Consider the following 16088-nt stretch of genomic DNA (forward strand, 5'->3'; position numbering starts at 1 on the left):
TGCTTTAGGTGTCAGCAGTGACATGAACTCTAGGCAAGAAATAAAGAATCATCTAGACAGACTCCTCCATCTAAATTAAAGACTGACCTTTAAGTTAGGCCAAAGTATTAGAGGGTCATACAGGGGAGTAAAGAAGCAAAACACACCCATTTTGAATCTGTCTATAAAGTGCCTATGGCAAGACAGAATTTTACTGAATGCCACGTATACCAAGACAGCAAATGATCTGTGGAACCACGGGAGCTGCTTTTGTCTGGCCATGGTCAGCACAGCTGGCAAAGCACACCTAGAGGGGTCTACAACATCCCAGGAAAGCATGCTGTAAACCACACTGCCAGCTTCACCCCCTGAAAGAAAAGGTAAATCTTGGGCAGAGGATTTTCTTTTTAGTGTGCCTCACAGGGCAGCAGAGTCACTTCCCAGCCCACACAGAGGGACATAAATGAAGAAATAATTCCCTATTGTGACTTGCAAATGTTTTCTTTCAAAGCCATTTTTCAGATCATCAAAAATCAGAACATATTAACATAAAAACAGATCAACAGATCATTTTTCCAATTTTTACACAACAACTGCTTAAAAAGCAGTTCCATTTTCATTTTTCTTTAAGGGAAAGATAAGCAACCTGAAGAGGACCCAAGAAAGCCTCAAGATACACAAATGATATCTAGGTTGTTTTGAGGAAGTGGCTTCCAATGGATCCTGGAAAGAACTACAGGTAATGAGAACTGAAAAAGACTCCAGATACCATACTAATAGATCTGTGTTGAAGAGCACAGAATCTGGCTAAAACCTTATCTAGCACTGGGAACTGTGCAGACAGCTCAGTCCCTGAGAGATTAGGGATTAAAAGTGATTTGGCTGGAGAACCGAGTCCTAGAAGAGGCAAACTACTGGTCGGTGAGGAGACACAGGGCTATCAGACTATCCCATGGGGAAAAGGTGCGTTAGGAGGCACCAGCTCCTCCCAGAAAGCCAGATGTTCTGGAGTGGAATGCTCCAAGGAGCCTCCTGAAAATCCTGGCCCTTTCAAACGTTAATCCTTACAACAAAACAGATCCATCTAAAATAATTTGTAAGTTCATAATTACTACATACTAATATGGGTAACAAAAGTATGTAGCATTATCCCAATTAATGACAATATTAATTCTTGCTAATTAACTCAAGCCAAATCCTCATTGCTGGAGACAACTCTTTAAGGAACTGTTCTCTGATTTATTTAAAAAAAATCCTCCTAAATACCAGATTTAACAACTTTGGAGACAAGAGACCTTAAGTCTGGTCCACTGTCTCAGCTCCTACTAATCCTACGAAATAATGTGCCAAGTCAGGAATTTGCACACTCTCCCTTAAAAATGTCTGTCACTGAAAACAAAAACACCTTGTCTGTTTTTTTCGGACTGCATTCTTTCTTCCTCTCTGTTGTACTGCAGGCCATGCCTTTAGGCACAGCAGAAGAATCAAAGACAATCCATCACGAGAGAAGATGGCAAACAAGAGAAATAGCAGAAAGAACGGCAAAAATGTGAGCAGTCTCTTTCAGATTGTTCAGAGTCACTGGATTTTCCCTGGGGAAACCTCTCCCTTAGGCACAGATGGTATTCAAATGGCCATTTTGTTTTCAAAACAGCACCACTCCTTCAAAAGTTAAACTCCTTGGCTTCGAGGTTCAAGATGGATTTTGATTTTTGCACACAGTACAGATCACTGTGCTATTTGGTCTTTCACCTGAAGCACTGCTGGCCTTCTTCAGGAGAATACCAGGCAGGAGGAACCAATGCTTTCTGTTCTGTCACTGGAAGTGTGGCCTTCTCCAAGTTCTCCTCAGATGAAGGAGAAGAACAGCTGCTAACCAGCTACGTAATTCCCTTCAGAATTGCACAACCCTGGCTGGAGCTGTGCCTGCTTAGAGTTAGGTACGTGTGGCTTAGGTTACTTCTCAAAGTATCTTGGGTGCATTTATCAAATTAGGCAGCTTCGACCTCCACAACCAACTTCCTTCTTCTGTCTGAACTCTTTATCCTCTTACACAGAGTTTGAAAAAGAAGTGAGCATACAATGCAATAGCATCAGCACCAAAAATTTCCTTGTAAGGGGGTATTCCCCATCAAACATTTTTGCTTAGGTCAAGTGGCTTTAGGTATGTGGAACATAGTGCTTTAAAGAATTACCCAGATTTTCATTTAAAAAAAATGAACTTGGATAAAGAAATCATAATATTTACAAGCACCAATAGCAAACTGGAGACTGACACAAATGAGGAATGTTCCCACCCAAATCACATAAGCATACAGAAATACAGTAAAAAATACTGTAGGTGTCAAATAATATTTACTTCTTATTTTCAAGAAACACATGCCACTATATTTTGAGCTGAATTAACCATTACCTTTTTCCTCTTCTGAAAGCTCCTCTATGGGCTCCAGCATATGCACCAAGGGTGCCTGCTCTAATAAGGGGGAAGAACAGGAACACCAGACAAACAGGACAGAAGAAGGTCAAGGTCCAAGAGTGGGAAAGTCAGGCACAAAAACCACACTGACGACACAGCTTTCCTGATTGCTGCCAAACTGCTTAACAATCACAAACCCAGTGCAACGTGTCTCTTCACTGCCTTGGTGCTATGTTCTTGGAGAGGAGACCCTAACACAACAGCCACTTCAGGAGAGATTCAGTCGCCCAAACACGAGTGTCTAGTGTCATCTCAGATATAGCCAAGTTTTCAGCCATCAGCACAGGGCTGGCTGATAAATCACAGGACTATAGAAAAACCCTGTGTCCTTCTAGAATGGCACCCAGAGGCAAGGTGGGATGTTTTTTAGGCATCTACAATGACAAGGTCACTCAGGTTTAAGTAAATGAATACTGTCATTCACTTCTCACAAGAAGCGTTGTAATTTTAAAATGTATTTTTCAATATTTTTTATGTGCAATTTGATACCAAAAGTTTAAAAAAGGCAAGTGAAATGGACAAAGAAATCCTCAAAAATATATGGAAAAAAAAGTTAACTAATTATTCCAGAGAATTAATAAGTACTGAGTCCATACATGCAAGACAGAGAAAGTTTTATATATGATAATTTCCACTAAAACAAATTTTTAAAAAAATCTTGAATGACTCCAATATAGTAAGATTCAGTACTGTCACCTGCTTTAAAGAAACCTTGAAAAGTCTTCTGCTCAAAACAACTTCCTAAATATCTTGAAGTTACCAGTCAGGTACAACTTGCTTTATATAAATGAAGCCAGAATACAGTTTATTTACAACTTAATAGACTTAAGATATGAGAGATGCACGAGGACTATATGTAGACTAATAAAAATTTGGTTTTTACAAAATGTTAATATTCACCTTCCATGAATTAATTTATTTCAACACAAACTAGAACTTCAGCACCTTCTAGGATTTATGATACAAACAGAGATGCACAACCTCTACATTCAGGATTCAACTGCTAGCACTATAGGAGAAAATTTCTTGGTCAACATCTTGGGCCAACATGCATTTGCCCAGACTTCACAAGAAACCTCTGATCTCTCCATGGTTTCCACACCTCCCTCTCACCTGCTTTCCCAAGCAGGTGACCAGACTTAAGATTTGCTCCCATATATCTTACACCAAATGAGGCTCTAAAAAATAAATGCTTCTTACACCATCATGAGATGCTAACAAGTTGCAAATGTCAATGTATTTTACAGAAACACTTAAAAGCAAAACTCTGAGACAAAGAGGCCTCCGGTCTTTCAGTCTCTACAGCTGTAATACTTAACAGTGGCCAGAGCATTCCTGGGCACTGGAACATGATCCTCCACACCACTGCTCTGGGAACACTGTTGCCCTACACCAACTAACATTCTCCACAACAATGTTCAAGAACAGTTTGGGATCATTTCCAACAGCCTGCAGTGAGTCTCTTTTGGTGGACAGAGCTTGAAGCACAGATGAGATGTTCTGGGCGGATTTAATTTAGCTGCACAGGCACTGAGGTCTCTGAGTTTCATGTCTGGACCCACTAGACAGTAGGCCAGTTGCTGTGTAATTGGATTTAATCTATACTTGTTTGACCCACACTTTATTCACATGCAATCTCCTTAAAGGAACTGAACCCATCTCTGTGCAAGCCCTTGTCAAGTAACTTAAGAGGAAAATCCCAGACTCCAGAACACAGACTTGACAAGAGTCTGCTGATGTGGCACAAAGGTACATACTTCTCTTCCTCAGTATACCAGAAACAGAGGATGTTAAAAATCAGTAAAAGTATAGTTGCAAGAGCAATACCAAAATGTATTACTGTTCTGTGTAATGTTATTTTTCATGGCATGACAACAGAGGAAGTTGTTGCACTTGTGCCTTAACATTCATCTGGAAACACCAACTTCTTCAGTGTAAGTGGGCATTTTATTTTTCTTTATCATACTTATATTCCAAGAGGTATTTGTTAAACATCATGTTGGAATCAAATGTAAAAGAAAGTGTCTCAGTTCACCATTCCTCTGGTTGACAGACAGGTATGGAGATCATCTCCTTGTGTTTACCAGAGCTGTGCTGCTTCTGGGGAGCTGACCAGACCTCTCAGCTCCTACCTTAGTGCACACCCTTGAAATCAGCAGCACCTACATTTTACCAAGCTTGTTTTTAGGAATCATTTAAGTCTGGCTACCCAACTAGACCTAAAATCTATTCAAAGCAGCTTCTGCTAACTTCAGATCTAAAATGACGCTGCTGGTGCAGACTGAAATCCCAGCTACTCTGAATGGTTGTAACCTGCTCTAGTTCATCAACACTTTGCTCAAAATCTCACCAAGCCACGGTCCACTGTTAGCCCTAAGCAAGCAATCAGAACAACTTCTGATTTACATAGAGCCAGTTATCTCCCTGTCAGCTATAAGCCCTAACCCTGTTTCAGCTGAGCCTAGTGCACTGCTCTGTGTCAACATCTTCACCATCAGGACGTGCTGGCCAGGATCCTGCCCCTACCTTTCACCCAGCCTCAGTGTTGAACCTAGACAGACTGCTACCTTCCTTTTCAGACTTGCACCTAGAAATAAATTATTTGTTCCTAGTCACTTCTCAGTTCCTCACTCCAGCTGAACACCCAGACTGTGTCCTTGCCTTACTGGCAGGAGGCTGAAGCAAGGCAGGAGGCATGTTGTGCTCCAGCAGATCGCCTGCTCTGGACTACCAGGGTGCTTGTGGAACTGAAGATTACCTCAGTCTTGCAGTCCAAATGCAACCTCAGTTATGCTCTCTTCATTGACACAACCTGAACTCCAGCTTTCATCTCCACTCCTTTCTTGGCTATAAATTAGAGATACATCTTACTTAAACCTTATCAGGTTGAAGGCTTTATTCAGGTCAGGTTCTGCTGTTGACACCTCACTTAACTGATCCTTCTTAACTCAACCATAACTCTCTTCTCCAACTAGTGTCTGTCTAAGCCTAATCCTAACCCAAGCTCCTTGACCCCTGTAAAATCTTGGCTCAGCAATAACCAGATCTGAAACTAGCCCTTTGCAGACTCTGCCACACATCAACTTCTGCTGGCAGGAACAACCTTAACTCCTAACCCAATTCATTCAGTCCTGCTCAACAATCCCACACGTGACCCTAACCAAACAGTATTAACTGCTAAATCCCATGCCCAGCCCAGTGGCAAATTCTAGACACATCCTCCCTGAATGTCATCAGCCAGCCTCAGTCCCAAATGTAGTCCTACCTTTATCCTCAGAACAGTTCCTGTCAGCTTCATGCTTGAGCCTAACCAAATATCAGCTTCCAACACCAGCCTTAATGCAGGCTGGGCACACTCCTATCTCACTGGCCTGAATCCAGCCATGTGATAGTAGCCAACATTAAAGCCAGCAACTTTAAGATGATTTCCCCAATGATGTGTCTGTCATCCCACATCTTCCAGAATACCTCTTCTGCCAGCTTATGTGTGTGGAGAAATAGATGAGAAGTATGAAAAGTACATGTTGCCGTAATTTCTTCAGTGGATAATTATACCACTGAAAAATTATGTGCCTGGCATACTTTGAATCATTAAATAGGTTTTAAATAATATTTGAAGACCATTTCTATGCAGGCCAAATAGGAAAATACATTCAAAAATAATGAAGAATTCAGGCTATGTATATTTCAAATATATCATACATTATTTGTCTGTTCTTATCTACCAATTTAAAACCCCTCAATATTGTGACAGTACTATTGGAAAAGCAGTCTTCTGGCCAACATTTAAAGAAGAAAACCAGCCTTGCTCTGAAATATGAAATGATAAAGAACTTTTAGCCTGAACAGAAGTCTTACAATCATCTATAGTGGAGTACCACCTACAGCAAGCAGTTTGCACTTGCAGTATGAAAACCCAGGATAAAATGTAGAATTTATCTGATGTAAATTGCTGCACTTCTTAGAAATGTAAGGCATGTAGGCTATGGGTATAGTCATTATATACTCCTTTAATTTATACTCAAGTTTCACATTTTAAGGAGCTGCCCAACTTCATCTGTAAATACCTGTGATTTCAGCCATCATCGTTGAATCAACATAGGTCACATTTTTCTCCTAACTAATCAAAGGGAAGCCATATACTGCACATAAGCAGCATAAATCTTAATTTTAAATCAATATTCTTACACATTATAAATTTTTGACACTTACCTGAAGCCTCTTAAGTTAGGAGTCTAGTCATCTCAGACTCCTACAGTCAACGAAGAGACACAGGCAACTTCAAAGAGCAATTCAGATCTTAGTTCAGCTGAACCAAACTCTGAAGGTGCCCCTTTTCTCTGATAACTCACTAGGAAGATTATTTTCACTAATTTTCCTCAGTTGCTTCAGCTATGTCCCTAAGGATAGCTGGGCCTTAGTCCACACCGTTTTTTAAGACAGGGACATAAGTTTTGATGGGCAAAAGATAGTATCTTTGCTTTTTAACCATGGTCTTCAATTCCAGCTAATATTATAGACCTAACAAAGCTTAAATATTGAGCAACTATCAGTATTTCAAGAGTAACAGAGGAGCCAAAGCTTGATTTTAAAATAGGGTTAAAAAAAAAAGAGTCAGTTTCCTGTTTGTGACACTGAAATAATCTTTGAAAATAAGGCTTAGGTTATATCTGCACAAAACCCTACAGCTAGCTCAGAAACAGTCAGAAGCATGGTCAGCCAGGCTGGCACTCAAGGCACCCTGTTAGCTCTCACAGGAAATCAGGAACTAACGTTCCTCAAAAGCACCAGGCTAACACAGTTATCCCACTACTTTACACTAAAGATACCTCACATGTAATTTGGGTATCTTTTTGTAACATAGATTTAAGATGTGCAGAATGAGCATTAGGATGCAAAAGCCTCCAAGCAACTTTGAAGAGTGTGCATAAGTTCACATTACAGAGACTTCTGAATTAGAGAACTTTGAATTTTCTTTTAAACAGAAAAAAAAACAAAAAAAAAGGAAGGTATTCTATATGCAGGCAATTGTTTGGTAGGAAAACTACAGCTCTTGGGATTTTGGAAGTGCTCTGTGCTAAACAGGTTTGTGTACAGGAGTCACCAACTTCATTTTCATAAAGGCATTTCCACCAGATGCAGCCATGATGTCCTAATTCAGTGTGCAAGTTGATCCCTTGAGAAGCCCTCAAAATTTTGGGAAAGACACTAGAACTTCAGCTAACTTTTATATCCTGAAATTTGGTAGGGTAAGTTTCAAAACAAAAATCCAGAAGGGAAGAAAGGGGACAGACAGAGAGACCTGCAGAGATAAATGAAATAATCATCAGCAAAGGAATCTGAAGGGAAAATCTTCTTTGAGGTTTCACAATAAACTGAGTGAATCTTTTGTCTATCTATGGCAGGAACAGCCTTTTCTATGCTGAAAAGTTTCACAAGGTGTCACAACCTTCATATCTGGAGCAGCAAGAAATCAGGAAAGATCTGAATAAGCTGATATAAATTGTCAAGAATACAGAAAATACTGATGTTCACAGCAGTGTTTTCCTCCTCAGTACAAGGAAAGTCACTGCACAAAGAATGCAATGACAAGCTTGGTGTGTAACCCCTTAGCAGCAAGAGTCTTCCTAAAACTCATTTCTTCAGTGCAGGGCAATAGCTAAGCTACTTGCTGTGAGACCTTTTAGCCAGAAACAGCACTACTGGTGCAATGTTGGTGCAATGAAGCTGGTTTAAATGAAAAAAAATCCAATTACTTAAAATATTATTACTAATAAGCTATGCTTAATGCATGATTACTTTTCTCCACACATTTCATATATATAGTTTCACTTCCAAAGCTTTAAGCAATGAACTACCAAACACACGCAGGTTAGAAATAAATATCTGTATTATTTATTTAGTGTTATTTTATTTTAATATCTTTTCCTTTGTTTAAGAATTCTTGTCCCAACAAATATATCAAAACCAACACTTCAGTTTTTCACTTGTCATCAAGTTATCAAAAGCTTCTTTTGTATACTGCCCCTTCTCCCCATTTGCCTTCTCAGGACTTTGTGAATTTGTAAAAAAAGAAAAACTCTGTATTTTTTCTTAGACAAATCCCATTTTGTCTCCCTTTGACAGGTTGTAAAACTAAGAAGTAATAATAACACCCCTTTATTTAACTATAATTCAGTAATTCATATTAATGAACTGGTTTTTGATCACTTAGACATTTTGTTTGATCAAAGTTCATTTTTCATTACTTTCCTACTTAAAATGAAAATACAGAATTAATTGATGACAGAATATTAATGTGGTCACAATATTGCCCCCTACTTTGCATACCAAGGAAAAAAAGAAAACTAATTGCAGAAAGCACAAACCAATGTAAACAGAGGTTCATCCCTTCCCCCCACTTCTAAACAATATCACAAGGTCAAAATTTAAAATAACTAAATAATGATTTATATGTGACTACTTATACTCTGGAACAACTATCTAGATGGGATAACTGTCTATTTTGATTATTTCTTCTGCATTATTCCTCCTTGGCATTTGAAGTCACATGAAAAATACAGAATTTGAAGACTTATAAATAACCACCTCCACATGCCTCCCTACACAAATTCCAGTACACGCATATCCAGTATATGCACATAGCAGGTGAGCATATTTTCTACAAAGCATAATTTTATTTTCTCAGTTACTTTCATTTACCTGAAAGTGCTTCAATACTATACAGATACTGGGGAATACTGTTAAATTCTTTTCTTTCATTTTTCATTTATTCTTCTCAGTAGTGCATCTTTACAACTACTTGATAGGGATTCTCAGGGCTGGTATACAGCAAAGCCTTATAACTACTCTTACAGCTACAATTTATGAGATATTTTATGATTTATGATATAACTACTCATACAGCTATTGTTTCACAAGCAACACATTTGAGAAGACAAAGTGTTAGATTTGATAGTACTGGATGTGAACCTATCAAAACGAAAACCAACCAACTTACCATGCACCACTGGTAGACTTGGTTTAGATTCTTCAAGATGTTCTACAGTAGTGTTCATTAAAATAACATAAAAGTAAAAATTAATGTAAGTGTATTATAGTAAACAATAACAGATTCTTAAATGTAGTAATATTTAATGATTACAAAGTATGTACTTTTTGGCTTTAGGAGGGGAAAAAAATAGAATCATAGAACCATTAAGATTGGAGAAGACCTCTAAGATCATCAAGTCTAACCATCAACCCTACACTACCAGTAAACCACATCTCCAAGTACCATGTCCACATGTTTTTTGAATACCTCCAGGACTGGTAACTTTGCCACCTCCATATAAATAATTTATGGAGTGAAAAATGGTCCTTTACAACAAAGTACATCTCTACATATGCTTAACATTTTTCATACTTTTCTAGAATCCGGAGAAGAAACTAGTAATTAAATCATCACTGAACTGGAACATGATCATCTTTTTGATGACATCTGTGTGCTCTTTTGTGTCCCAGGGAAGAAGCCTTGGCCCAAAGCTACTTACTCAAGTCTAGCCTGATCCAGGCTGGTATTCCCCAAAGAGGATCTGCTGCATCCACGCTTCCCACCCATCAGCACAAACCCTGTCTGTGCCATGCGTGGATCGTAGCCTTGGAATGACTTATTACTTCAATTCTACATTCACCAAAGCAGCCTGGGGCTAAGCCAAAAGTTGTTTACATCGTACAAAAGAGTAGCTACATTTCCCATCTCTTCACTACTCAAGCAATAAGAAGTCTTTACAGCTGCAAAACATAAACTTTGCAAATCACGGCATGGAAACAGGTGGGTACCACGTGAAACACAAATTGCCAGTACTGATTTGATTTCAATATTTAGTTACTAAAGCTGATGTCTGTATTTTTTAATGAACTGTAACTCTTTTTTTCAGCCAAGCTGCTGAAATCAGAAACAAAATCTGCTTTTCCTTACGGTTTGTACTTACCATCATACGGTTTGACACTTGTAACTGACTTTGGGGACAACTCTTTTATCTAAAAGAGAAAAGAGAGGTATAGGAACAGTTACTAACTGTCAAAATCATGAAGTTAACATTCAGTACAAAACATCTACTTTCAGTACTATTTCAGAACCAAAATTGTTGAGGATTTGGGAAGAAAAATATTATTTTGTGGAACTCTATTCTACTGCCTAATGTATATTTCATCCATGCTTAATAAATGCTTATTCCTGTTGGTTGCCTGACGTGAACTTATGCTTCCTACACCCCATCACTGCCAGCTATAAACCGACACGTGAGTGGGCTTATGGGCCACCCCAGCACTTCCAGCTTCAATACTTTCTGCTCCAGTAATTCATGTTCAACATGCACGTCTATAGCTCCTCTCCAAGGAAACACTTGGTTAAACATGATTTTAAATGCATGAACTGTTCTCCTGTCTGCTCTACAGCTTTGTCTGTTTGACACCCAGGACATGCACTGAACAAAACTGACAGTAGAGGAAACAAGCTGGCTGTAATTTGATCTAAAGAAAACAGGAAACTTGTGAATATTGTAGCATGAAAACAATGTTCTGCACTCCAGTTCTCAAAACAGAAGCTAAACCCAAACCATCTGGATGAACAGCAAAGTTAGCTGGAGCTAGCACAAAATATTGGACCCAATATTGGACCCTGGTTGCGATCACTTTCAGGCTGGTTATAGTCTCAAATCATTGTCCATTAGGCTTGGTTTCTACAGAAGTGTTAGCTACTTCCCAAGCTCTTCCAGACCCCAGGCACTGAGAACACAGATCTTCACAACTGTCCTTCACAAACACCAGACTCAGATCCTTGAGAACATATCTGTACATCTGTGGTCATACTGTTCTGCTTTAAAAGGTCACTTGACTGTAACAAATTTTATCTCCAGCTATCACATTTGTTAAGGTGGAGATGTAAAAGCTTTTATATGTCTATTCAGTTCTTCCACCTAAGTACAGATTTAACATTAATCTGAAGAAAAAAAGTGTAAAACCAGATGTGGATTTGTAAAGCATGCACCATCTAATAAAGGAATAGGTTGTAAGGACCACATAATCACGCCACAGTCTGAACTCCTGACCACCTAGATCTTCACTCACCAAACACCTCAAAGAAAATCTAGTTATGTTGGAACAAAAACATATTTTTAAGAAAAAATGATTCATTTCCAAATAATTTCATAGACTCACAGACTATCTCCAGTTGGAAGGGACCCAGAAGGATCACCGAGTCCAATTCCCTGCTGCTCGCAGAATACCCAGAACTAAACTGTATGACTTCTTAAACTCTGACAGGCTTGGTGCTGCGATCACTTCCCTGGGAAGCCTGTTCCAGGGACCAACCACCTTCACAGTGAAGAACCTTTTCCCACTGTCCAATCTGAACTCCCCCTGACACAGCATCATTCCATTTCCTCATGTCCTACCTCTGGCCACCAGAGAGAGATCAGCACCTCTTCCTCTGCTGCCTCCCTTCAGGAAGTTGCAGCCTGCAATGAGGTCACCCCTCAGCCTTCTCTTCTCCAAGCTGAACAAGCCAAGTGCCCTCAGGTGCTCCTCTTAAGTCCTGCACTAAAGGCCTTTCACCTCGCTCACTCTCCTCCACACACATTCTAATCGTTTGATATTATTCTTGTACTCATGGGCCCCAAACTGCACACAGTACTCAAGGTGGCGCTGCACCAGTGCAGTGCAGAATGGGACCACCACCTCCTTTGGCCGGCTAGCTGTGCCGTGATTGAGGCACCCCAGGACACAGTTGGCCCTTCTGGCTGCCAGGGCACACTGTTGACTCGTATTCAACTTGCCATCAACCCCAAACCCCCAGACCTCTTTCTTCAGGGCTGCTCTCCAGTCAGCAAGAATCCAGAACTTGCTCTGGATAAATTTCATATGGTAATGATGTAATTTTTTTCATGGTGATAAATGTGACATTTTTAGTGTGAAAAGTCACATATTTTCAGTTTCCAAATACTAGATCTCATTACGATTATTTTGTGGCAGATTAAATCCTGTTGACTATCAGAAACTTCGTCTGTAGAGGTCTTTGTTGACTGCAACTTAATAACCTTTCAACTTTGTGTTGAACTTATTAAAAACTTTCGGTTTATTAAGCCTTTCCTTCTAAACTGTGTTTTAATTCTTGGTTTGCATTCCCATGTCTTTTCCACGCTTATTTTTATTTAACAACACAGTTTGCAAAGTGTAACCAAAACACCACAGCAATACTACTACAAATTAGGAACATTAAATAGGCAATCAGAGATATATCAAAGATCAAATGCTAGCAAAATGTCTCTCCATGACTTATGGTCTCTGGAGCAGAGTGCTGCACAAAACAGACCTGCTTCTTCTCAGCACTCATTGGCCCATTCTGCTCCTTAAGTTTCTGCTCCAATTCTTCTATCCTCCTCTTGTAAAAGCTGTGATTTTTATCTGTGTCTTTTTTCACTGTTGATCTGAGCTTCTCAATCTCTGACAGCAGCTAGAAAACAGTCAGAAGAAAAGTAAGTTCATATTAATACTATATAAAGTATCTTCATGCTTTATTAAACTTCACAGCAAGCACCGTGCTTAGTTTTAACATTTTTTTTTCAGCAAAAACTTAAGTGTCTCCTGTGATTTCATTGGGACTTGCAAATATTACAAAACAAATATATTACAAAATATTACAAATCTGGATCACTTTTTGTTTACACAGGGAAGACTACCTAAATATCAACACAAAGAAAGGGACATACAAACCCATTGCTGAGATTGCCTAAAAGTGAGATTGCAAGAAAAAGCATACAACTCTACAAAAATGTTATGGTTATAAATAGTGTCAAATAATGATACATTACAGACACGAGACATGAATTTGCATGAGAAACCTCATATATTAGCTCTGAATGTGGAAGAGAGGGGAAAAATAATTTAGGTGCACCATCTCAAAAGTAATACTTACATTACTCCTCCCTTATTCTATTCTTGCATTGTATGTGGGTGTATCATTAACTACATCCATTTTGGGGAATGTTCCATGGTTCCTCCCCACTGCTTTCTTGCCAGAGGAGGAGAAGCATTGGTCAGACCACTATGATCTGCTCAGGTCTTACATGGTCACCCAGATGAAAGAAAAATGAGAGGAAAAGAAGCAAGAGAAACAAAGCAGGAAAGAGATTAAAAAGAAATGCAGACATGAAAAAAAAAAAAAAAATCTGAGGAATAAAGCTTTCTATTGTAAAATATATGAACTGATGCATATGCCATGGTGGTTTTTTTTCCTGGAAAAGCTGAACAGATTCTGCGTTAGAAAGCTACAACAGAAAAAGCAGCAGAGAAATGATAGAAAAATGAAAAAAAGATTGAGACATATGCCACAGCCTCACGGTAGCAGAAGGTACAGGTAGATGAAAGTTACATGTTGACAAGTTGTATCACTATCCAGCATATCCACGGAACACAGAAAACACTGGATGACATAGTGCTCACAGAACTCAGTTGCAAGCTCTTCAAAAGATGGATACAGTTTCAGGTGTTTGTTGGATTCTTAAATGAGAAATTCTATTTCAGCCCTGGCCTTAACTGAAACGACTAAAAGGGCAAGGAAATAAAAAAAAGTCTCCTAGTCTCCTTTTATAGTTCAAGTGGTTTGCTGTGCCACTTACCCGGGACTTTTCTCTCTCATGTTCATGACAAAGAGTTTGTATCCTAGATGTCCACTTACTTTTCTACATAGGGAAATCAAGATTAATTCCTGTTAACACCACATTAACACAGTTTCATATATGCAGATTTATTTCTTGTTAACAACACATCATCATTTAGTTTGATATATTCTTGTACAGCAGCTTTACTTTCCTAAATAAACACTGAAAAGATTATTCATGATATGAAACTTGAGTAACCCTGTATTTAAAACCTAGAAGAGTCATCAGCATGTTTTACACATCCAAATATGGTTTTCTTACCAGTCACTCCAGGAACTACATCATTGCCTTGTATATACAGGGATTCTAAGTGAGAAATACACAACTATTTTGATACATCCCTGTGTATTAACAAGAGTAGTAAGAGCAGGGTTGTTTTTTTCCCCACAAATAATGTCATTTCAGGCACTCATTAACAATGTAATTTATGTAATGATGATAATAAACAGTATTAATGAGTTTTAGAGTGGACTGAATTTTCTGTGATGAGATAAAAAACAAAGTAAACCTAAGTTTTTCACATCTCTGAGTAGAAGTGACTCAAATAGTAGATTATATCAGTGGTATACAAAGACCTCCACATTCCAAGAACTATGAAATACATAATGTATGTCTCAAAGTGTCCAAAAAAACCCAAAAAAAAACACCAAACAAAACCAGTAGAAGTGGTATACAAAGACCTTCACATTCCAAGAAGCATGAAATACATAATGTATGTCTCAAAGTGTCAAAAAAACAAAACAAAAAAAACCCCACCAAACAAAACCAAAGCAGTAAAAAGGTTTGTGAGTATTTCCAAAGGCCTCACAATTCATTTTTTCTCTAGGAACAACCTGGCCACACAGGTGAGTCTGAGAGTAATTCAATGACCTTGGCCTCAGTAATCCTTCCTAGCTCTGCATTTCCTGAAAGGTGGGATTTTGGTGTCCAACACATCTGCACTAGAATCTGTGCTGGACAGATGATACAGTCCTGGTACAGAAGCTGCACTGGACAAGCTCAAGTGCTTCATATGGCCCAAAAGCTACAGCTTGACAAATCCTGACCAAATGTTATTTAACATTTCATCTTGGAAAATGGAACAATCCAATTTTTCCATAAGTGGCCTCAGAGATCAGCAGACATAAATGGTTTATTACAGTCTTCTAGAATTGAACTGCAAGCATACTTGGTAAAGCTAGATAAATACTAAAGAATAAGAGCATATCAATAAATAAATAACAATTAATTTCTTTATAAAGGATAGGGAAATAATTCCCCCATTTCCATTATAGCAGTTGTACTAAGTAGTACACCTTTACAAACAGCTATTTTAGGCACTGAGAGGGGTGATAATTTTACTTACAAATTAAAATCCTACTCAGAGATGTAAAAAAAATGAAATGAACACAAGTAGTCTGTCAAAAGCAATACATAACATTACAATGTTACCTGTCTTTCAAGAAGTTTAACCACATGGTGATAATCCTGAGGACTCTGAGGTTTCTCTTCTGGAAATTCTTGGCTGTCTGTCAGTGTCCCTAAATTGGATTTTTGTGGCACATTGGACTTCTGCATTTCCAACAGTTGCTAAAAGGAGCAGAGGAAAAAGAAAGACCTGAACATGTCCATAGACTGTTTTTTAAAACTGTCATTTAATACAAAACCTATTTTAAATCTAACTACACAGAGATTCCGTGAGACACTTCCCACATTTCTCATGAGGAGTTCAGCACTTATCAAATTTCATGTAATAACCTCTAACATAAACTAGCAGCTACAAAATATAAGCAGCTCTGGTAAAGCCTCAAGTATTGGCTTTCTGACCCACCTTTACTTTCACTATTCTCTTTCTAGTCAAAACTCTGGAGAGCATTTCCAGAGCATCGACTGACAACATAGACAGTTCTGCTGCCAGGACTATAAAGCAGAGATTAATTCCCTCCACATCA

The 16088-nt window shown here is 38.6% G+C and overlaps 1 protein-coding gene across 1 annotated transcript in view; it reads right to left on the bottom strand.

Moving 5' to 3' along the window:
- Positions 1-15726, bottom strand: part of DZIP1 (DAZ interacting zinc finger protein 1) — a gene marked incomplete at its 5' end in the record, with an annotated part of 23568 nt that extends 7842 nt beyond the window's left edge. The window contains 5 exons of the mRNA XM_008948042.1: positions 9456-9512; positions 10429-10477; positions 12810-12950; positions 14116-14178; positions 15589-15726. Coding sequence (XP_008946290.1) covers positions 9456-9512; positions 10429-10477; positions 12810-12950; positions 14116-14178; positions 15589-15726 — 448 coding nt within the window. The remainder of the gene's footprint in view (positions 1-9455; positions 9513-10428; positions 10478-12809; positions 12951-14115; positions 14179-15588) is intronic.
- Between the last annotated feature and the right edge of the window lie 362 nt (positions 15727-16088).

This window comes from Merops nubicus, unplaced genomic scaffold (genome assembly GCF_000691845.1).
Source record: "Merops nubicus isolate BGI_N331 unplaced genomic scaffold, ASM69184v1 scaffold5059, whole genome shotgun sequence".
Lineage (NCBI taxonomy): Eukaryota > Metazoa > Chordata > Aves > Coraciiformes > Meropidae > Merops > Merops nubicus.